General features: G+C 39.9%; 1 protein-coding gene across 1 annotated transcript; it reads left to right on the top strand.

The window, feature by feature from the left end:
• Positions 1-14,788: 14,788 nt before the first annotated feature.
• LOC138852069 (aminoacylase-1-like) lies at positions 14,789-23,955 on the top strand. The gene is made up of 3 exons (XM_070081684.1): positions 14,789-15,080; positions 15,895-15,965; positions 23,821-23,955. Exons 1-3 carry the CDS (start codon positions 14,811-14,813, stop codon positions 23,939-23,941), a joined length of 462 nt encoding a protein of 153 aa, XP_069937785.1. The 5' UTR covers positions 14,789-14,810; the 3' UTR covers positions 23,942-23,955.
• Positions 23,956-25,982: the final 2,027 nt, after the last annotated feature.

Genomic DNA, 25,982 nt, shown 5'->3' with positions numbered 1-25,982 from the left:
GAAAGTGGCAGCTCATGGCATTGGGGGAAAAGTGCTCTCGTGGATTGAGTCATGGCTCACTGACAGGAAGCAGAGAGTGTCCATGAATGGGGTTAAACCCGAGTGGGGATCTGTAACAAGTGGCGTTCCACAGGGATCAGTCTTGGGCCCATTGTTGTTTATAATATATATCAATGATCTTGATGAAGGAATTACTAGTGATATGAGCAAATTCGCCGATGACACAAAGATAGGTAGGATAATTGATTCAAACGTAGATGTTATGGAACTTCAGGAGGATTTAAACAAACTCTATTCTTGGTCAGAAAAGTGGCAGATGCAGTTCAATGTAGATAAATGCAAGGTTCTGAAGCTTGGGAGTGCCTATAACCCTAGTACTTATAAGTTAAATGATGTAGAACTTAGCCATACAGATTGCGAAAAGGACTTGGGGGTTATGGTGAGCAGCAACCTTAAACCAAGACAGCAATGCCTAAGAGTACGTAATAAGGCAAATAGATTATTGGGATTTATATCAAGAAGTGTAAGCAACAGAAGTCCAGAGGTCATACTGCAGCTTTATACATCATTAGTAAGGCCTCACCTAGATTATGCAGCTCAGTTCTGGTCTCCATATTACAGAATGGACATAAATTCGTTAGAAAACATTCAGCGTAGGATGACTAAATTAATACATAGCATTAGAAATCTTCCTTATGAAGAAAGATTGAAGACTCTTAAGTTACATTCACTTGTTAGACGAAGAATGAGGGGAGACCTGATTGAAGTGTATAAGTGGAAGATAGGTATTAATAAAGGGGATATTAATAAGGTCTTGAGGATGTCTCTCCAAGAGAGAACCCGCAGTAATGGATTTAAATTAGGTAAGTTTAGATTTAGAAAGGACATAGGAAAGTATTGGTTTGGAAATAGGGTAGTTGATGAGTGGAACAGTCTACCTAGTTGGGTTATTGAGGCTAGGACTTTGGGTAGTTTCAAATTTAGGTTGGATAAGTACATGAGTGGGAGGGGTTGGATTTGAGTGGGACTTTCACATCAGAGCTTATTTCTTGGGTAGCATTGAAAATTGGGTTGGGCAGATATTTTGTTAGTGGGATGAATTGTAAAGGACCTCCTGCCTAGTATGTCTGTGATCTTTCTGCCACATCTTTCTTTTTCTGTTCAGGCCTCCTGCAGTGTTCCTCCTTTCTTATGTTCTTATGTTCTTATGTGATTTGGGCTATCTCCAATTTACTTAAACAGAAATCATACTGAGTCCAAGAACAATGCACAATGGTATTTATATTACCATTTTCATAACTAAACTAATCATTATGTTTTGCATGATATATGGCCTACCACCATAGATAAGGACATGAGAATTAAAGAATGCAGGGACAATTTTCAGTTTCACCCAACCAACGATTTTCTGATGTGGCTTATGTGTTTCTGGGGAAATATGTAGTAAATTAATTGATGTTCTACATCACTTCCGTCGCAACTTGAAAACTAAGCATTTGCGACGGAAGTGATGTAGAACATCAATCAATTGAGATCTGTTATTGAAATGATAAAGACTTAAAGACAGGACAAAGTGCTTTTAAAACCTACAAACGGAAGTCAGTTTGCGTTTTTAGGTTTTTCTTTATAGTATTTTTACCAAAAATGCGTCTTTACTGGTCCATGCGTTTTTACTGGTCAAGTAACCCTATCAGGTACCTCCCTTAACATTTAGAGGCGAAAACAAACATTTATCCATACACATCAATGTCTATCAACAACACTTCAGTTAATTTGTCACAGTACAAGTCTAGATAACGTGTAATTACTACAGAAAATTGGAGAGGAATCTCCCATACTCACCCATTAGCGGGAAAACACAGCTGTTCTGATGTAAACAAAGGCGTGTTGAGTGTTGCCATCTATGGTTAGGTTTATTTATTTTCATTATTATTTTTGTTTTGATTAATTTTTAAAAATCATTATTCCAAACACTTGAACTTTTTAGTTTGGTGATTAAGTTTTCAGAGGATACAAATCAACGAATCAAATTTTGCTGGACTCTCCAAAGGCACTGAATGAACTTTTGGAAAAAATTAGAGTAGGTTTGATACAGAAAGTATAACCCGCCGATGGCTTCAATATATGGAGATAACTGGAGGAATAATGATTTTTGTTGTGTATATAGTGACTACTACTAACTACAGGTTTACCACACACTGTTTACATCTCTCCATCACAATCAGTACTAACAGCTATACACTGTTTATCATATTTCTACAAAACTGTACACTTTCGTATTTCCTCAAGATTTTGCACCTCTTCCTATTTCAACAGTAATGTTTTACTCCCTGGAACCACTAATTATAAGTCAGGTACAATGGCAGACCTACGTGGGAGGTTCTGATGACTGCTGGCAAATGTTTACAATATGAACCTGTCTCTTTGAGCCTAAACACTTCAGTTTTAAATTTCACCTTATCCTTTATTATCCATATACTAGGGTACCACTGTGGTATACACTATAGCACTATGTATAACACTAGGGTACCACTGTGGTATACACTACAGCACTATGTATAACACTAGGGTACCACTGTGGTATACACTATAGCACTATGTATAACACTAGGGTACCACTGTGGTATACACTATAGCACTATGTATAACACTAGGGTACCACTGTGGTATACACTATAGCACTATGTATAACACTAGGGTACCACTGTGGTATACACTACAGCACTATGTATAACACTAGGGTACCACTGTGGTATACACTATAGCACTATGTATAACACTAGGGTACCACTGTGGTATACACTATAGCACTATGTATAACACTAGGGTACCACTGTGGTATACACTACAGCACTATGTATAACACTAGGGTACCACTGTGGTATACACTATAGCACTATGTATAACACTAGGGTACCACTGTGGTATACACTATAGCACTATGTATAACACTAGGGTACCACTGTGGTATACACTATAGCACTATGTATAACACTAGGGTACCACTGTGGTATACACTATAGCACTATGTATAACACTAGGGTACCACTGTGGTATACACTATAGCACTATGTATAACACTAGGGTACCACTGTGGTATACACTATAGCACTATGTATAACACTAGGGTACCACTGTGGTATACACTATAGCACTATGTATAACACTAGGGTACCACTGTGGTATACACTATAGCACTATGTATAACACTAGGGTACCACTGTGGTATACACTATAGCACTATGTATAACACTAGGATACCACTGTGGTATACACTATAGCACTATGTATAACACTAGGGTACCACTGTGGTATACACTATAGCACTATGTATAACACTAGGGTACCACTGTGGTATACACTATAGCACTATGTATAACACTAGGGTACCACTGTGGTATACACTATAGCACTATGTATAACACTAGGGTACCACTGTGGTATACACTATAGCACTATGTATAACACTAGGGTACCACTGTGGTATACACTATAGCACTATGTATAACACTAGGGTACCACTGTGGTATACACTATAGCACTATGTATAACACTAGGGTACCACTGTGGTATACACTATAGCACTATGTATAACACTAGGGTACCACTGTGGTATACACTATAGCACTATGTATAACACTAGGGTACCACTGTGGTATACACTATAGCACTATGTATAACACTAGGGTACCACTGTGGTATACACTATAGCACTATGTATAACACTAGGGTACCACTGTGGTATACACTATAGCACTATGTATAACACTAGGGTACCACTGTGGTATACACTATAGCACTATGTATAACACTAGGGTACCACTGTGGTATACACTATAGCACTATGTATAACACTAGGGCACCACTGTGGTATACACTATAGCACTATGTATAACACTAGGGTACCACTGTGGTATACACTATAGTACTATGTATAACACTAGGGTACCACTGTGGTATACACTATAGCACTATGTATACCACTAGGGTACCACTGTGGTATACACTATAGCACTATGTATAACACTAGGGTACCACTGTGGTATACACTATAGCACTATGTATAACACTAGGGTACCACTGTGGTATACACTATAGCACTATGTATAACACTAGGGTACCACTGTGGTATACACTATAGCACTATGTATAACACTAGGGTACCACTGTGGTATACATTATAGCACTATGTATAACACTAGGGTACCACTGTGGTATACACTATAGCACTATGTATAACACTAGGGTACCACTGTGGTATACACTATAGCACTATGTATAACACTAGGGTACCACTGTGGTATACACTATAGCACTATGTATAACACTAGGTACCACTGTGGTATACACTATAGCACTATGTATAACACTAGGGTACCACTGTGGTATACACTATAGCACTATGTATAACACTAGGGTACCACTGTGGTATACACTATAGCACTATGTATAACACTAGGGTACCACTGTGGTATACACTATAGCACTATGTATAACACTAGGGTACCACTGTGGTATACACTATAGCACTATGTATAACACTAGGGTACCACTGTGGTATACACTATAGCACTATGTATAACACTAGGGTACCACTGTGGTATACACTATAGCACTATGTATAACACTAGGGTACCACTGTGGTATACACTATAGCACTATGTATAACACTAGGGTACCACTGTGGTATACACTATAGCACTATGTATAACACTAGGGTACCACTGTGGTATACACTATAGCACTATGTATAACACTAGGGTACCACTGTGGTAAACACTATAGCACTATGTATAACACTAGGTCATTGTTCGTATCGCTCTTGGGCCGTACGGACAGGCTGCGCAGTAGCTCCTGACTCTGTTGATTGCTGCGCAGTTTTCCTCAGTGCACTCACAATGGCGGAAGGTGCACGTAGGCGAGTCAACACCGTCTGCCTTCAATTGGTGACAGGCTCGTTCAACAATCAGAATACACATCTACTGCTTACTGCGATACTCCGAGATACATATGGTATCAATAATGAAGATCTTTATGGTGTCTCTTTGAACGGAAATTCGAGGCTTTTTGTCAAATTCAGACAAAATAGTACTTACGAAAATATGGTTGCCACTTATCAGGATGTGATCAAAACTGTTAATCCTGGTGTCACTGTTCGCCTTCACGACGTCTCCCGTTTTTACACCTGGATCAAGGTACGAAACGTTCCTTTTGAGGCGGACGAGAGTGATTTGAGGAATGTTTTTGCACGCTATGGCACGGTTCATATGGCAACTATGGGACGGTGGCATGATGGTCCTCTAGTTGGTATGCTGGAGGGGTCTTTCTCCCTGAAAATGTCCCTCAAGCACCCTATTCCGTCGTATGTGGTTATGGAGGACTTTCGTACGCAAGTGTACGTTACGTACTCAGGACAAAGGCGTACGTGCAGGCTTTGTGGGATGTATGACCATATGGCGGCGCAATGCCCTACAAGACGTGATAAAACGACGGAAGTAAGGCGGTTTGATGTTTCAACGGAGCAGCGATCATATGCTGCTGCTACACAACAACATATATTGCCTCGTAAATCATGGAGTGAGGAGATAGAGGGTGAGGTTGAAGACTCGCCGATATGTCTAACCCTCCCTGGTGCAGTGGAGGACGTGGGCGTGGTATCGGCGACGACAGAGGAAGATCTCGTTCATACTCAGGTTGACGTGGAGCAATCTATTCAAGAAGTTCTGAATGTTTTATTGGATGCTTCCACATCTGAGGGGCTTCACGGTGGTTTAGAGGATGTAAGTGTGAAGGAGAAGGACGGGGCATCCTCCGGGCATATTGCTGAACATCAGGTTGTGGTCGTGGAAGTTCATAGAAACAACAGTTCTGAAGATGAGATGGATACTGGCCGCAGTTCTCGTAAGAGAGTGGCGGTGATATCTGACTCTCAAGATGTTTTGACACCAGGACAACGGTCGGGGAACAAAGCATGGTGCGATGTGACTCGTAGAGACAAGGGCAAATCTACATGTGTTCAGCATGTCAAGGAGAACGACACAGGGGGGGTGGGGGAAGAAGTGGAGATACACACAAGGGAACCAAGAATGTCAAGGTATCCAAGGGTAAACCTCCAATGAAACGTTCAAGTGTATTACTTTAAATATAAATGGGTTACGGTCTGTTGAAAAACGTAAGTATTTGGAGGTTTTGTTAAAAAATTATGTACCCGATGTTGTATTCTTACAAGAACACAATTATAAATCTTTAGGTGAATTGCTGATTCCTGAATATATTTTGTACATGGGCTGTTCTAATAGACTGAAAGGTGGTGTAGCAGTGTTAGTTAAAGAGGCTAGCCCGTTTTCTTTGCAAACATATGAGGTGGGAGAGGAGGGGAGGGTTGTTAGGGTTGATGGGGTGTGGGGTGGGGTACGGGTGGCCTTCCTGGGGGTGTACGGACCGGCGGAAGGTGACATGCGTGTAAAAAATGCGTTTTTTAGGGACGTGTTGGTGTACCATTTAAGATCACTGCCAGTCGTCACGATTATTGGGGGTGATTGGAATTGCATTGATCGTCGCAAGGATGTCGAACCGAGAGGGAGAGGTTTTTTTTCAGGATATTTAGGGGACCTTTTGCGGAGTGTTAATGTTACGGATGTGGGGGGGGGGGATGAGGTGGGTGGGGTCATGCATACGTTCGTTAGAAGGGAGTATGCGGCAAGACTGGATCGCATATACGTTTCTAGAGGTGTCAGCGTCAGGAGTGTACGTGTGCTAAATGTGAGCTTTTCCGATCACAGAGGTGTTATGGCGGATGTTGACTGGGTAGGATTACCGAGGCGTTACAGAGGTTTCTGGAAGTTGAATGTGGGTTTAATGCACAAAAGAGGTGTGAGGGAAGATTTTGTGAGTGCTTGGAGAGGATGGTGGGCTGAATGGCAGGAGGGAATTGATATAGTCGAATGGTGGGATACTGTCGGTAAGGTGAAGGTGAGGAATTTTTATCAGCAGCAAGGAAAAGAAGACAAGAGAATGCAGTATGGGCTCTTGAACTATCTTGAAAATCAACTGCAAGCATGTTATACAAAGGGTGGGGGAGTGTATCCGGTGGTTGAAATTGAAAATTTAAAACGCTTAATTAGAGACTTTCACAATCGTATTTTTGATGCGGCGCGGATAGCAAGTGGAATTGATGAGGTTTTATGGGGTGACCGTCCTTCGGCGTTTGTCTTGCGAGAGCAGGGCAGACGCCGTAAGGCGACAGAATTAATGGGATTAGAGGTTCAGGAGTCATTGGGAAACTTTAGTAGGGGGCAGGTCCTTCGGTCAACGGAGGCTATGAATACCTTTGTAGACGCATGGTATGAATTGCAATACAAAAATGCTGGGATTTCTAAGGGGGCGCTGGGAGAAATGGGTGAATATGTACGTTGTAATCTAGAGTACATGGACAGGTTGGCTTTGAATGGACCTATAAGTGAAGAAGAGATTAGGTTAGCTGTGGAGGGTATGAGTGTAGGGAAGTCGCCGGGGATTGACGGAATCCCTTGTGATTTTTACAAGGACAATTGGGATTGTATTCGCGATTTTTTGGTGATATTATTTAATGCCATGAAAAGTAGTGGCATTATGGGACAGCAACAAAGAACAGGGGTGGTTGTTCTAGTCCCGAAAAAAAAATCTGGGAATTATATACATAATTATAGGGCAATTTCATTAATGTGTGGCGACTATAAAATTTTTGCGAAATTATTAGGAAATAGGATAAAACGGGTTTTGGAGAGAGTTCTGGACGAGGGACAATATGGTGTGCCAGGACGATCTATGTGTGTGGGACAAGGAATTATTCGCAGGTTCATTGAGGAAAGCGGGAGGGGTAATAAGGGTGGAATATTAGCTTTAGATTGGCACGCTGCATACGATTGCGTGGAGAGAGATGCATTATGGAAGTTTATGCAGTGGCAAGGTTTCGGAAAGGAAATTGTTAGTTGGGCACAGGTTTTGTACGAGCAGGCTACGTTTAGGGTGCAGGTAAACGGTAGGTTGGGAAAAGTTGTTAGGATGCATAGGGGATTACGGCAGGGGTGTCCTATATCACAAATTCTTTTTGCGTTGATTCAGGACCCGTTTTTTAGAGCCGTGAGGGGGATTGTACGACAGGATGACAAGCAAGGTTGGGTGGGGGTACAATCAGGAATTATAGGTTACGTGGACGACACTACGGTTTTATTTCGTGGAGCCAAGGTTTTAGGAAAAGTGAGCGAATTGGTGGAATGTTTCGGGAAAGCAACCGGAATGACGGTTAATAAGGAAAAATCAATGCTTATGGAGGTGGGGGATTGTGCGGGTGTGGTATTAGGCCAGAGGGAAGGCTGGCCTTTAGTAAATCAAATTAAGGTGTGTGGGATTGTGCATAGGGATAACATACAGGATGCGAGGAAGGTGAATTCAAGTGAGGCTGTAGAGAGGGTTTTAGGTCGTTTAACAGGTTTGAGGGAAGGAGGCTTGTCTATACATCAGCGCGCAATTGTGGTGAATGTGATTTTGTTCAGTAAGTTGTGGCATGTGGCATGTATTTATCCGTTACATCCATATGATGAAAAGCGTATGTTAACGCGTGTATATAGATATATTTGGGGTTCAGGTTGTGATTGGTTAACGAGGGATGTGGTGTCGCTCCCGGTTGGCCGGGGTGGCCTGGGGCTAATGAATCTGCATAATAGAATGTTAGGCATGTATGTCAAGCATAGCTACTTGAGAGAGGGTAGAATGGCTGGCACGGGTTTGACCTGGATAAGACGGGACTTGGTACGTTGGTTGACCGGAACGGATGTAAAGAGATGTGAGGACATGTTGAGGATGTTAATTTATGTAAAAGATCCACGCAAGATCAAGATCGGCAAATTGGCACTGGTAGAGGGCAGGGAGGTAGTGGCTAAGGTGGAGGGAATATATCCAATGTATGCATGGAAGGACATATGGGGTCGTTTAAAAGCATTAAGGTTACGAGCCAAGGTCAGGGAGATAATGTTTAAATTTTTACATAATATACTGCCGTCCGGGGAAGTTTTAGCGAATAGGCGCGTGCAGGAGGGGGGGCTGTGTTGTGTGTGTGGAGATCCTGATACGGTCTTTCATGCAGTTTATTTCTGTAAGAGATTGGAACACGTAAGGTTGTGGTTTGGTAAGGTGTTAAGAATGGTGGGTGGGGGTGGGTTTAGTGTCTTAAGAGCTTTAAGTTTAGATGTGGGGGGGGTCGAAACACCGGTACAGAATGCAATCGGATATTTAGTGACGGATTTTGTATATACGTCATGGGTATATAGGCATTTATCTGTGAGGGAGAGAATCAGAGCACTGGTAGCGATATTTTATGGTACACAACAGAGAAATAAAGACATTACGGGAAATAGATGGTTTTTCTTATTTTCAAAGGGATATTGCAGATTCAAGGTCAGGGATTTATGGGAGTTAATACCTTAAAGGGTACACGAGGCTGGCTTCTTGAATATGTGTGAGTGAAGGTGGCATACGATTGGTATGGGTGCGGTTTAATGTATAAATGATAGGTATGATCGTTAGTTTGGATGATGTTTTATTCAAACAAATATATATACTATTGCTTGGAAACTAATTTTTGTTCTTAAATTGACGTGATTAAGAGAGTGGGTCTCTTGTGAAGCAAACTCATGAACTGCATGACAGGTGTTATGTAAAAGCACCTTGAGCAACTTATATATATAGTTTTTCATTTTATATTTTCCTTGTATCAGCCATGTGGATGATACCTGGTAACGTTCTGCTTGGGGTCTCCTGGGATATATGTTTTGGAATGTGATCAGATATGAGGGTAACAATTTTGTATTATGTGTACATAATCTCTCATGTGTGTGTGTATATGTGATAAGAATGTGGTGTGTGTATGTTGCATAATGTTACTTGTTTGGCAATTCAGAATTATCTCATGCTATTAAGTGGAACCTTTGTGTAATGTACTGAATATTTTTGTATCTTTGCAGTTGTCAAGTAAATTGACTACCAGTTTCATTACATATCGTTCGTTTTTGGATATTTTGTTATATATGCACTTGTTTATGTATTATGTCTTTACAAAGGTTTTATTGACATAAAATCAAACACTAAGGCATATTATTATTGATGAATAGTTTAATGTAATGATAGGTAATCCTATGATTATTTAATGTATTGTATATTTAAATTATTACATCTAGGGTACCACTGTGGTATACACTACAACACTATATATAACACTAGGGTACCACTGTGGTATACACTACAACACTATAATATAACACTAGGGTACCATTGTGGTATACACTACAACACTATGTATAACACTAGGGTACCACTGTGTTATACACTACAACACTATATATAACACTAGGGTACCAATGTGGTACACAATACAACACTATACATAACACTAGGGTACCACTGTGGTATACACTATAGCACTACACTAGGGTACCACTATACACTATAGCACTATACCACTGTATAACACACTATGTATGACACTAGGGTACCACTGTGTTATACACTACAACACTATATATAACACTAGGGTACCAATGTGGTACACAATACAACACTATACATAACACTAGGGTACCACTGTGGTATACACTACAACACTATATATAACACTAGGGTACCACTGTGGTATACACTACAACACTATATATAACACTAGGGTACCACTGTGGTATACACTACAACACTATGTATAACACTAGGGTACCACTGTGGTATACACTATAGCACTATATATAACACTAGGGTACCACTGTGGTATACACTACAACACTATATATAACACTAGGGTACCACTGTGGTATACACTATAGCACTATATATAACACTAGGGTACCACTGTGGTATACACTACAACACTATATATAACACTAGGGTACCACTGTGGTATACACTACAACACTATATATAACACTAGGGTACCACTGTGGTATACACTACAGCACTATACATAACACTAGGGTACCACTGTGGTATACACTACAACACTATATATAACACTAGGGTACCACTGTGGTATACACTACAACACTATACATAACACTAGGGTACCACTGTGGTATACACTATAGCACTATGTATAACACTAGGGTACCACTGTGGTATACACTATAGCACTATGTATAACACTAGGGTACCACTGTGGTATACACTATAACACTATATATAACACTAGGGTACCACTGTGGTATACACTATAACACTATACATAACACTAGGGTACCACTGTGGTATACACTATAGCACTACACTAGGGTACCACTATACACTAACACTATACCACTGTATACACTACAACACTAGGGTACCACTGTGGTATACACTATAGCACTATGTATAACACTAGGGTACCACTGTGGTATACACTATAGCACTATATATAACACTAGGGTACCACTGTGGTATACACTATAGCACTATGTATAACACTAGGGTACCACTGTGGTATACACTATAGCACTATATATAACACTAGGGTACCACTGTGGTATACACTATAGCACTATATATAACACTAGGGTACCACTGTGGTATACACTATAGCACTATGTATAACACTAGGGTACCACTGTGGTATACACTATAGCACTATGTATAACACTAGGGTACCACTGTGGTATACACTATAGCACTATATATAACACTAGGGTACCACTGTGGTATACACTATAGCACTATGTATAACACTAGGGTACCACTGTGGTATACACTATAGCACTATGTATAACACTAGGGTACCACTGTGGTATACACTATAGCACTATGTATAACACTAGGGTACCACTGTGGTATACACTATAGCACTATGTATAACACTAGGGTACCACTGTGGTATACACTATAGCACTATGTATAACACTAGGGTACCACTGTGGTATACACTATAGCACTATGTATAACACTAGGGTACCACTGTGGTATACACTATAGCACTATGTATAACACTAGGGTACCACTGTGGTATACACTATAGCACTATGTATAACACTAGGGTACCACTGTGGTATACACTATAGCTCTATGTATAACTAGAGGGTACGACTGTTGTATACACTATAGCACTATGTATAACACTAGGGTACCACTGTGGTATACACTATAGCACTATGTATAACACTAGGGTACCACTGTGGTATACACTATAGCACTATGTATAACACTAGGGTACCACTGTGGTATACACTATAGCACTATGTATAACACTAGGGTACCACTGTGGTATACACTATAGCACTATGTATAACACTAGGGTACCACTGTGGTATACACTATAGCACTATGTATAACACTAGGGTACCACTGTGGTATACACTATAGCACTATGTATAACACTAGGGTACCACTGTGGTATACACTATATGCATAACACTAGGGTACCACTGTGGTATACACTATATATGTATAACACTAGGGTACCACTGTGGTATACACTATAGCACTATGTATAACACTAGGGTACCACTGTGGTATACACTATAGCACTATGTATAACACTAGGGTACCACTGTGGTATACACTATAGCACTATGTATAACACTAGGGTACCACTGTGGTATACACTATAGCACTATGTATAACACTAGGGTACCACTGTGGTATACACTATAGCACTATGTATAACACTAGGGTACCACTGTGGTATACACTATAGCACTATGTATAACACTAGGGTACCACTGTGGTATACACTATAGCACTATGTATAACACTAGGGTACCACTGTGGTATACACTATAGCACTATGTATAACACTAGGGTACCACTGTGGTATACACTATAGCACTATGTATAACACTAGGGTACCACTGTGGTATACACTATAGCACTATGTATAACACTAGGGTACCACTGTGGTATACACTATAGCACTATGTATAACACTAGGGTACCACTGTGGTATACACTATAGCACTATGTATAACACTAGGGTACCACTGTGGTATACACTATAGCACTATGTATAACACTAGGGTACCACTGTGGTATACACTATAGCACTATGTATAACACTAGGGTACCACTGTGGTACACACTATAACACTATGTATAACACTAGGGTACCACTGTGGTATACACTATAGCACTATGTATAACACTAGGGTACCACTGTGGTATACACTATAGCACTATGTATAACACTAGGGTACCACTGTGGTACACACTATAGCACTATGTATAACACTAGGGTACCACTGTGGTATACACTATAGCACTATGTATAACACTAGGGTACCACTGTGGTACACACTATAGCACTATGTATAACACTAGGGTACCACTGTGGTATACACTATAGCACTATGTATAACACTAGGGTACCACTGTGGTATACACTATAGCACTATGTATAACACTAGGGTACCACTGTGGTATACACTATAGCACTATGTATAACACTAGGGTACCACTGTGGTATACACTATAGCACTATGTATAACACTAGGGTACCACTGTGGTATACACTATAGCACTATGTATAACACTAGGGTACCACTGTGGTATACACTATAGCACTATGTATAACACTAGGGTACCACTGTGGTATACACTATAGCACTATGTATAACACTAGGGTACCACTGTGGTATACACTATAGCACTATGTATAACACTAGGGTACCACTGTGGTATACACTATAGCACTATGTATAACACTAGGGTACCACTGTGGTATACACTATAGCACTATGTATAACACTAGGGTACCACTGTGGTATACACTATAGCACTATGTATAACACTAGGGTACCACTGTGGTATACACTATAGCACTATGTATAACACTAGGGTACCACTGTGGTATACACTATAGCACTATGTATAACACTAGGGTACCACTGTGGTATACACTATAGCACTATGTATAACACTAGGGTACCACTGTGGTATACACTATAGCACTATGTATAACATACTATTATCAGGGAAACTGTCTTTCCTCTGACAAAAAAGTTGTAATATTATTTTCACGGTCACTCTAGGCCTCAAGTTCCTCTCTGAGAGTCTGGTAATGTTTGTTATTCTACACTGATTCTCCTTTTTCCACTCAGTAGATATTATTATCTGTTAGATAAGTTCCAAGTGCTAGAGGGATGTATCTTATAAGTTCACTGGCACAGTTTAAAGTTCTAGTACGCTAAAGAGACCGTGAAAAACACGAAATAACACGGCGGCACGGCGGCACGGCGGCACGACGGCACGGCGGCACGACGGCACGGCGGCAAGGCGGCACGACGGCACGGCGGCACGACACACAAGCACCTAAACCTGTTAATGTTCCCCATATATTTATGATAGTCTTCCTCTTAATATTACCTTGTCTCTCTAACTTATAAATGTTCGTTCACATCCTGATAATAACAAATTTGTTTCACTTTGTCTCAGAAAACTTTTATGCACCAGAAAAAACAATGACTCTCAATATTTTTATTTATCTTATCCAGTAAAGATACAATATTTGTTGTAGATATTATAATTATTAATATATTTATATGGTGTTTTATGATCATAATATATTGTCAGGGATATTTTAATACTCACGAAATTGTAATAACAAATCAGGGAACGGATGGGGTTTGAATCCATGGCAAGTGAAGATTAAAACTCACATGCCAGTGGAATTTGTCTGTAAAAACCTACATTTGTGGTCACAGTGGAGGCTCATGCTAACCTCCCTGTGGTGTACAGAAATATAACCAGTTATATGAATCTTATTAAAGCCAGATGGTCCAGTGGTTAACACAACGGCCTATATGTTATAGGCTTCACTTGCCATGGGTTCAAACCCCATCCGTTCCCTGATATATTTTAATACTTTCGTAATTGTATTGGTTGAGGTGAGTATGATAAGTAATATTTTTCAGGGAGGTGTTCAGTACAATGTAGTTCCAGCAGAACTCAACGTTGGCTTTGATATTCGTGTCTCTCCCACTCAAGACTTGACAACATTTGAAGAGAAGATAACAAGCCTTTGTAAAGCTGCTGGAGAAGATGTTACTTACGAGTTTGTTGTAAATAAACTTCCAGAAGCTTCAGAAAGACAGGTAATTCATGTAGTTTCTCTTCTCTGAATTATAATATTGTAAGATGTTCATGATGCTGAACTATTTTCTGAAGATGTGAATGGGACTTTAAATATTTTTATTTTTGGATCAGAACTATCTTAAAAATCTCACATAAACTTACTTAAACTAATGTATTTTTTTAACCTAACTTCTCATACATATTTCATTTATATAATAATACTTATAATAAATTAATTTTTTTTTCATTATGCTCAGATTAAATTTGGCAGAGTTATAGCTGATAAAAATTTTCACTCTGGCTATTTGACAGAAAACAGTCTTGTCAAATAGATCAAACTCACCTGTTTGGCTTGTATGGCACAACAACAAAAAAATTAATTTGTCATCAATTTGCATTTTTACATTACTAAAGATTCAGAAATTTTAATACTGTATATAAGACTATCTGAGACGTAAATAATGGTAAATGTGATCATTGTCTGGAAGTGGGAAATATTACACAAATTGTTCAATATATATCTATTATTACTTAATGCAATCATAAATCTTTTCATATTTTTTTTTAATCTGGCCTTAATAAGTTAAGTAATTGGAGAAATATCCAGGTAACACATAAAAAAATAATACTCAGAATTTTTAAAATGGTGGACTGGTAAGCCAGTGGAAGGCTTCAGTCAGATAACCTAAACTTCTTGCTGTGCAACATCATATAACTAAGACCCGCATCAGGAAACACTTGTCATGTTCCCTGACAAACCTAATCTAACCTAACTCAGCCTAAGATAAAAAAGTGAATTGGAATAAATTGTATAACAACAATTTAACTTTTCAGAACCAAGTGACCTGCGTAGAAGATGGTAAAAATCCCTGGTGGGACGCTTTCTCTCAAGCTTGTAAACACCAGTATGTAACAATCTTTCTCTCAAGCTTGTAAACAGCAGTATGTAACAATCTTTCTCTCAAGCTTGTAAACACCAGTATGTAACAATCTTTCTCTCAAGCTTGTAAACAGCAGTATGTAACAATCTTTCTCTCAAGCTTGTAAACACCAGTATGTAACAATCTTTCTCTCAAGCTTGTAAACAGCAGTATGTAACAATCTTTCTCTCAAGCTTGTAAACACCAGTATGTAACAATCTTTCTCTCAAGCTTGTAAACACCAGTATGTAACAATCTTTCTCTCAAGCTTGTAAACACCAGTATGTAACAATCTTTCTCTCAAGCTTGTAAACACCAGTATGTAACAATCTTTCTCTCAAGCTTGTAAACACCAGTATGTAACAATCTTTCTCTCAAGCTTGTAAACACCAGTATGTAACAATCTTTCTCTCAAGCTTGTAAACACAAGTATGTAACAATCTTTCTCTTGTAAACAAGCTTTTCTCTCAAGCTTGTAAACACCAGTATGTAACAATCTTTCTCTCAAGCTTGTAAGCACTAGTATGTAACAATCTTTCTCTCAAGCTTGAAAACACCAGTATGTAACAATCTTTCTCACAAGCTTGAAAACACCGGTATGTAACAATCTTTCTCACAAGCTTGTAAACACCAGTATGTAACAATCTTTCTCTCAAGCTTGTAAACACCAGTATGTAACAATCTTTCTCTCAAGCTTGTAAACACCAGTATGTAACAATCTTTCTCACAAGCTTGAAAACACCGGTATGTAACAATCTTTCTCTCAAGCTTGTAAGCACCAGTATGTAACAATCTTTCTCACAAGCTTGAAAACACCGGTATGTAACAATCTTTCTCTCAAGCTTGTAAACACCAGTATGTAACAATCTTTCTCTCAAGCTTGTAAACACCGGTATGTAACAATCTTTCTCTCAAGCTTGTAAGCACTAGTATGTAACAATCTTTCTCACAAGCTTGAAAACACCGGTATGTAACATTATTTTTATTATCACACTGGCCGATTCCCACCAAGGCAGGGTGGCCCGAAAAAGAAAAACTTTCACCATCATTCACTCCATCACTGTCTTGCCAGAAGGGTGCTTTACACTACAGTTTTTAAACTGCAACATTAACACCCCTCCTTCAGAGTGCAGGCACTGTACTTCCCATCTCCAGGACTCAAGTCCGGCCTGCCGGTTTCCCTGAACCCCTTCATAAATGTTACTTTGCTCACACTCCAACAGCACGTCAAGTATTAAAAACCATTTGTCTCCATTCACTCCTATCAAACACGCTCATGCATACCTGCTGGAAGTCCAAGCCCCTCGCACACAAAACCTCCTTTACCCCCTCTCTCCAACCTTTCCTAGGCCGACCCCTACCCCGCCTTCCTTCCACTACAGACTGATACACTCTTGAAGTCATTCTGTTTCGCTCCATTCTCTCTACATGTCCGAACCACCTCAACAACCCTTCCTCAGCCCTCTGGACAACAGTTTTGGTAATCCCGCACCTCCTCCTAACTTCCAAACTACGAATTCTCTGCATTATATTCACACCACACATTGCCCTCAGACATGACATCTCCACTGCCTCCAGCCTTCTCCTCGCTGCAACATTCATCACCCATGCTTCACACCCATATAAGAGCGTTGGTAAAACTATACTCTCATACATTCCCCTCTTTGCCTCCAAGGACAAAGTTCTTTGTCTCCACAGACTCCTAAGTGCACCACTCACTCTTTTTCCCTCATCAATTCTATGATTCACCTCATCTTTCATAGACCCATCCGCTGACACGTCCACTCCCAAATATCTGAATACATTCACCTCCTCCATACTCTCTCCCTCCAATCTGATATTCAATCTTTCATCACCTAATCTTTTTGTTATCCTCATAACCTTACTCTTTCCTGTATTCACCTTTAATTTTCTTCTTTTGCACACCCTACCAAATTCATCCACCAATCTCTGCAACTTCTCTTCAGAATCTCCCAAGAGCACAGTGTCATCAGCAAAGAGCAGCTGTGACAACTCCCACTTTGTGTGTGATTCTTTATCTTTTAACTCCACGCCTCTTGTCAAGACCCTCGCATTTACTTCTCTTACAACCCCATCTATAAATATATTAAACAACCACGGTGACATCACACATCCTTGTCTAAGGCCTACTTTTACTGGGAAATAATTTCCCTCTTTCCTACATACTCTAACTTGAGCCTCACTATCCTCGTAAAAACTCTTCACTGCTTTCAGTAACCTACCTCCTACACCATACACTTGCAACATCTGCCACATTGCCCCCCTATCCACCCTGTCATACGCCTTTTCCAAATCCATAAATGCCACAAAGACCTCTTTAGCCTTATCTAAATACTGTTCACTTATATGTTTCACTGTAAACACCTGGTCCACACACCCCCTACCTTTCCTAAAGCCTCCTTGTTCATCTGCTATCCTATTCTCCGTCTTACTCTTAATTCTTTCAATAATAACTCTACCATACACTTTACCAGGTATACTCAGCAGACTTATCCCCCTATAATTTTTGCACTCTCTTTTATCCCCTTTGCCTTTATACAAAGGAACTATGCATGCTCTCTGCCAATCCCTAGGTACCTTACCCTCTTCCATACATTTATTAAATAATTGCACCAACCACTCCAAAACTATATCCCCACCTGCTTTTAACATTTCTATCTTTATCCCATCAATCCCGGCTGCCTTACCCCCTTTCATTTTACCTACTGCCTCACGAACTTCCCCCACACTCACAACTGGCTCTTCCTCACTCCTACAAGATGTTATTCCTCCTTGCCCTATACACGAAATCACAGCTTCCCTATCTTCATCAACATTTAACAATTCCTCAAAATATTCCCTCCATCTTCCCAATACCTCTAACTCTCCATTTAATAACTCTCCTCTCCTATTTTTAACTGACAAATCCATTTGTTCTCTAGGCTTTCTTAACTTGTTAATCTCACTCCAAAACTTTTTCTTATTTTCAACAAAATTTGTTGATAACATCTCACCCACTCTCTCATTTGCTCTCTTTTTACATTGCTTCACCACTCTCTTAACCTCTCTCTTTTTCTCCATATACTCTTCCCTCCTTGCATCACTTCTACTTTGTAAAAACTTCTCATATGCTAACTTTTTCTCCCTTACTACTCTCTTTACATCATCATTCCACCAATCGCTCCTCTTCCCTCCCGCACCCACTTTCCTGTAACCACAAACTTCTGCTGAACACTCTAACACTACATTTTTAAACCTACCCCATACCTCTTCGACCCCATTGCCTATGCTCTCATTAGCCCATCTATCCTCCAATAGCTGTTTATATCTTACCCTAACTGCCTCCTCTTTTAGTTTATAAACCTTCACCTCTCTCTTCCCTGATGCTTCTATTCTCCTTGTATCCCATCTACCTTTTACTCTCAGTGTAGCTACAACTAGAAAGTGATCTGATATATCTGTGGCCCCTCTATAAACATGTACATCCTGAAGTCTACTCAACAGTCTTTTATCTACCAATACATAATCCAACAAACTACTGTCATTTCGCCCTACATCATATCTTGTATACTTATTTATCCTCTTTTTCTTAAAATATGTATTACCTATAACTAAACCCCTTTCTATACAAAGTTCAATCAAAGGGCTCCCATTATCATTTACACCTGGCACCCCAAACTTACCTACCACACCCTCTCTAAAAGTTTCTCCTACTTTAGCATTCAGGTCCCCTACCACAATTACTCTCTCACTTGGTTCAAAGGCTCCTATACATTCACTTAACATCTCCCAAAATCTCTCTCTCTCCTCTGCATTCCTCTCTTCTCCAGGTGCATACACGCTTATTATGACCCACTTCTCGCATCCAACCTTTACTTTAATCCACATAATTCTTGAATTTACACATTCATATTCTCTTTTCTCCTTCCATAACTGATCATTTAACATTACTGCTACCCCTTCCTTTGCTCTAACTCTCTCAGATACTCCAGATTTAATCCCATTTATTTCCCCCCACTGAAACTCTCCTACCCCCTTCAGCTTTGTTTCGCTTAGGGCCAGGACATCCAACTTCTTTTCATTCATAACATCAGCAATCATCTGTTTCTTGTCATCCGCACTACATCCACGCACATTTAAGCATCCCAGTTTTATAAAGTTTTTCTTCTTCTCTTTTTTAGTAAGTGTCTACAGGAGAAGGGGTTACTAGCCCATTGCTCCCGGCATTTTAGTCGCCTCATACGACACGCATGGCTTACGGAGGAAAGATTCTTTTCCACTTCCCCATGGACAATAGAAGAAATAAAGAAGAACAAGAGCTATTTAGAAAAAGGAGAAAAACCTAGATGTATGTATATATATATGCATGTGCGTGTCTGTGAAGTGTGACCAAAGTGTAAGTAGGAGTAGCAAGATATCCCTGTTATCTAGCGTGTTTATGAGACAGAAAAAGAAACCAGCAATCCTACCATCATGCAAAACAGTTACAGGTTTCTGTTTCACAGTCATCTGGCAGGACGGTAGTACTTCCCTGGGTGGTTGCTGTCTACCAACCTACTACCTACAATATATATATGTATGTATATGTATATGTATATATATATGTATATGTATGTATATATATATATATATATATATATATATATATATATATATTTATATATAAGCAGAGTTGTTTATCTTACTTTGTAAAAATGTCAGTTACAGTGAACATTCTTGTATGGATCACTATAACTTTATGGTCATGAGTTGTTATATACAAAACACCTTTATCGTAGTCAACAGCCTCAAAAGCTTTACTGAAGAAAGTTAATTAATTAGTTAGACAAGACCGGCCTCTTGTGAATCCATGCTGAGTATCATTAATCAAGCTATGCTTATCGAGATGGCTTCTTATAATCTCAGCTATAATTGACTCTAGTAATTTGCCTACAATTGAGGTCAATTGGGCGGTAAACGGTAACGACTTGTCATAGGAATTACATTAGCCATCTTCCACATATCAGACACTGCACCTGTTTGAAGAGATAAATTAAAAATATTAGTTAATGGTTCACAGACTTCCATTTTGCATTCAGTTGAAAAAACCTCATCAGTGACTTATCTTCAGTCTGTCTATCTGCTTCACAACCATTTCACTAGTGACTGTGATGTTACATAATTTATCTTCTTCTGATCCACTATAAAAATTAATTACTGGAATATTATTAGTGTCTTCCTGTGTAAAAACCGAGAGAAAATAATTATTTAAAATCGAGCACATTTCATTCTCTTTGTCAGTAAGATGCCCATAGTTATTTTTAAGGGGACCTATCTTATCTCTGACTTTTGTTCTATAGACCTGGAAAAAACTTTTTGGGTTAGTTTTAGAATCCCTAGCAACTTTAATTTCATAGTCCCTTTTAGCTTTTCTTATCCCCTTTTTAATGTCCCTCTTAATGTCAATATACTGGTTCATAAGATGACCCTCGCCTCTTTTGATACGCCTATAAATTCCTTTCTTATGCCCTAGTAGATATTTCAGCCTATTATTCATCCATTTTGGGTCATTTCTATTTGATCTAATTTCCTTATAAGGGATAAACGTTCTTTGAGCATCATGTATTGTGTTCAGAAAACTGTCATATTGATAGCTCTCTTCGTTACCCCAGTCAACAGATGATAAGTGTTCTCTAAGCCCATCGTAATCTGCTAAGCGAAAATCTGGGACTGTTACTGAGTTATCCCTACTATCATACTTCCATTCAATTCTACATGTAATTGATTTGTGGTCGCTAGCACCCAGTTCCTCTGAAACTTCTAAATTATTAACAAGGGATTCATTGTTTGCCAGAACTAAGTCAAGCAGGTTATTTCCCCTTGTAGGTTCTGTCACAAACTGCTTCAAAAAACAATCCTGAACTACTTCTAAGAAATCGTATGATTCTAAATTCCCAGTCAAGAAATTCCAATCAATATGACTAAAGCTAAAGTCTCCTAGAATTACTACATTATCGTGCCTTGTGGCCCTAACAATTTCCTCCCATAGTAGTCTCCCTTGGTCCCTATCTAAATTTGGGGGACGGTATATCACACCTAAAATTAATTTTTCATGCCCCTCTGAAAATTCTATCCAAACAGACTCTGTATGTGTTACTTCAGACTTAATACCCGTTTTTATGTAACAGTTCAAGCGATCTCGGACATACAATGCCACCCCACCCCCCTTCCCGATACTTCTATCTACTTGGAACAATTTAAAACCCTGAATGTGACATTCTGCAGGCATGTCCCGACTTTTTGAATTAAACCACGTCTCAGTAATGGCAAATACATCTATGTTACCTGCACTAGCAACTAGTCTCAACTCGTCCATCTTATTCCTAGCACTGCGACTATTTGTGTAATAAATTTTTAATGACCCTCCACTCTCTTTACCCTTCCTGCTCCTTTCTGTTATTCCACTAAACTTATTACTGTCCTTGTCAATTAGTGCCACTGGCTTTCCAATATCCACCTCATTTTGCCTATTACTAGTTCTCCTAGTACTCATGTTACTACCCTGCGACTTCACAGTTTTCCCGCCAAAACCCATACCACTAACTATTCCTAGTTTAAAGACCAAACAGCTCCCTCCACTGCGTTGGCCAGTGCTCCCACCCCACACCTAGATAAGTGAACCCCATCCCTGGCATACATGTCATTTCTGCCATAGAAGAGGTCCCAGTTGTCAATGAACGTTACTGCATTTTCCTTACAGTACTTGTCCAGCCAGCAATTGACACCAATTGCTCTGGACAACCATTCATTTCCAACTCCTCTCCTTGGCAAAATGCCACATATGACAGGTTTCCCACCCTTCCTCCTAATTCTCTCTATTGCTGACCTATACCTGCTAATCAGGTCCTCACTCCTACGTCTGCCAACATCGTTGCCTCCAGCACTGAGACAGATAATAGGATTGCTCCCATTACCTCTCATGATGTCATCCAGACGGCTAACAATATCCTTCATCCCAGCCCCAGGAAAACACACTCTCTGCCTCCTACTCCTATCCTTCAAACAGAATGCCCTATCCATGTACCTAATCTGGCTATCCCCAACAACAACAATGTTTTTACCTTCCTTGGCGTCGTCCGTCGTGATGCTCCGAGTAGTCGACTCACATTCGCCAGGTAGCATTACACCACTTGTAGAATTCGTCAAGACGTTCTCGATGGTCTTCGTTGGGGTTTCTAGGGATGTCTTACTCACGTCTGCCAATGCTTCTTTGGTGCTCGTTGTGGCATTCCCAGCAGAACACTCACATTCGTCAGGTAGCACCGAGAATGAGTTGGAAGTTTCCACGGTAGTCTTCTGGTTTCTCGTTGTTTCAGCCTCTCCAACCGTTTTCTTGATCTTCAGCTTGGTTCCATGTTGCCCGACCACTGACCAAGCTCCCCTCTTAACCTGGGGACTCACAACAGAAGGATTACTACGAATCCTCTTGTTCTCCTCCGTTAATCGCCGTATCTCCATCTTAGCAACTCTGAGCTCTTCTCTCAGCTGCTGGTAAAGTTGCTCAAGAGAAGGCATCCTGGTACAGATTCACAGAGAGCACACAAATAGGTCTTCACAGAGCTAAGTACACGTCACCACTGAGCTAAGTACACGTCACCACTGGGCTAAGTACACGTCACCACTGAGCTAAGTTTATTTCCATCGGTTCCTCATATGACTGAGACCAGCGTCAGGAAACACTTGTCCTGTTTCACGATAAATTCTACCTAATGTTACCTAAGGCTTAAGAGATATAGTGATTGGCAGATTTTGCATGGACAGTAAACTTTACTTAATGACTGATATAAGTCTTCCTTTTCAGGGGAGTAAATCTAGAGAAGCAAATATTATGTGGTGGTACAGACATCAGGTACCTGAGGCAGGTAAGTGCTCATACCTGGAACATATATTTTGCATTTTTACTAATCGTAGCCCTATGGTAATATCTATGGGGTGTCATGTAGCACGGTCGGTAGTGCACTCAGCTCGTGATAGATCAGACACATGTGCAACTCTTGGGTATCTTTACTGAGGAATCGTTCCGCCACACAGTGGCTTCATCAGTCCACATAAAGGAGAAACGTGAAGAACAGGAGGAGAATGAGGTAATCAGTCCCTCAACCTTGAGTCGATATGGTCAGTCCATCAATCTTGAATAGCATATGTGTGGAGAATTTGCACATGTGTCTAATTTATCAACGTGTCGGTTCTCTGAACCATTCATCTACAATCCTGTCAGACACTGCAACTTCTTGGGATATTAATACATGGGAATTCTTCGCTTGCCTAACCCTTGGGCACGACCTACTTAAAAAACATAAGAAACATAAGAAAGGAGGAACACTGCAGCAGGCCTGTTGGCCCATACTAGTCAGGTCCTTTACAATCCATCCCACTGACAAAACATTCACCCAACCAAATTTTCAAAACTACCCAAGAAATAAGCTTTGATAACTCTATCCACCCATATGCAAGTCCCACTCAAATCCAACCCCTCTCACTCATGCATTTATACAACCTAAATTTGAAACTACCCAAGGTTTTAGCCTCAATAACCCAAATAGGTAGAATGTTCCACTCATCAGCTACCATATTTCCAAACCAATACTTTCCTATGTCCTTTCTAAATCTAAACCAGTCTAATTTAAATCCATTACTGTGGGTTCTCTCTTGGAGAGATATCCTCAACACCTTAGTAATGTCCCCTTTATTAATACCCATCTCTCCACTTATACACTTCGATCATGTCTCCCCTCATTCCTCGTCTAACAAGTGAATGTAATTTAAGAGTCTTCAATCTCTCTTCATAAGGAAGATTTCTAATGCTATGTATTAATTTAGTCATTCTACGCTGAATGTTTTCTAACGAATTTGTGACCATTCTATAATATGGAGACCAGAACTGAGCTGCATAATCTAGGTGAGGCCTTACTAATGATGTATAAAGCTGCAGTATGACCTCTGTACTTCTGTTGCTTACACTTTTTGATATAAATCCCAATAATCTATTTGCCTTGTTACGTACGCTTAGGCATTGCTGTCTTGGCTTAAGGTTTCTGCTCACCGTAACCCCCAAGTCCTTTTCGCAATCTGTATGGCTAAGTTCTACATCATTTAACTTATAAGTGCTAGGGTTATGGACACTCCCGAGCTTCAGAACCTTGCATTTATCTACATTGAACTGCATCTGCCATTTTTATGACCAAGAATTCAATTTGTCTAAATCCTTTTGAAGTTCCCTAACATCTACGTTTGAATCAATTATCCTACCTATCTTTGTGTCATCGGCGAATTTGCTCATATCACTAGTAATACCCTTATCAAGGTCATTGATATATAAACAACATCGGGCCTAAGACTGATCCCTCTGGTACACCACTTGTCACAGATCCCCACTCGGATTTAACCCCATTTAAGCATTTTCTCTGTTTCCTATTTGTGAGCAATGACTCCATACATGACAGCACATTTCCCCCAATGCCATGAGCTGCCACTTTTTTTAACAGTCTCTGGTGCCATGCTCTATCAAAAGCCTTACTAAAATCTAAATAAACAATATCGAATTCTCTATCATGATCAACGGCCTCAAAAGCTTTACTGAAGAACGTTAATAAATTAGTTAAGCAGGAACGGCCCCTCGTGAATCCATGCTGAGTATCATTAATCAAGCTGTGCTTATCCACATGGCATCTTATATTATCAGCTATAATTGACTATAGTAATTTGCCTACAATTGAGGTTAGGCTTATTGGGCGGTAATTTGAGGGCAACGACTTGTCCCCTGCTTTAAAAATAGGAATTACACTAGCCATCTTCCACATATCAGACACTACACCTGTTTGAAGAGGAATATTAAAAATATTAGTCAATGGTTCACAAAGTTCCATTTTACACTCTTTAAGAACCCTAGAAAAAAGTTCATCAGGGCCCAGCGATTTATTTTGCTTAAGTTGGTCTATCTGTTTGATAACCATTTTGCTAGTG

This window comes from Cherax quadricarinatus, unplaced genomic scaffold, assembly GCF_038502225.1.
Source record: "Cherax quadricarinatus isolate ZL_2023a unplaced genomic scaffold, ASM3850222v1 Contig3681, whole genome shotgun sequence".
Taxonomy (NCBI): Eukaryota; Metazoa; Arthropoda; class Malacostraca; order Decapoda; family Parastacidae; genus Cherax; species Cherax quadricarinatus.
This window is presented reverse-complemented; position numbering and strand designations above follow the sequence as displayed.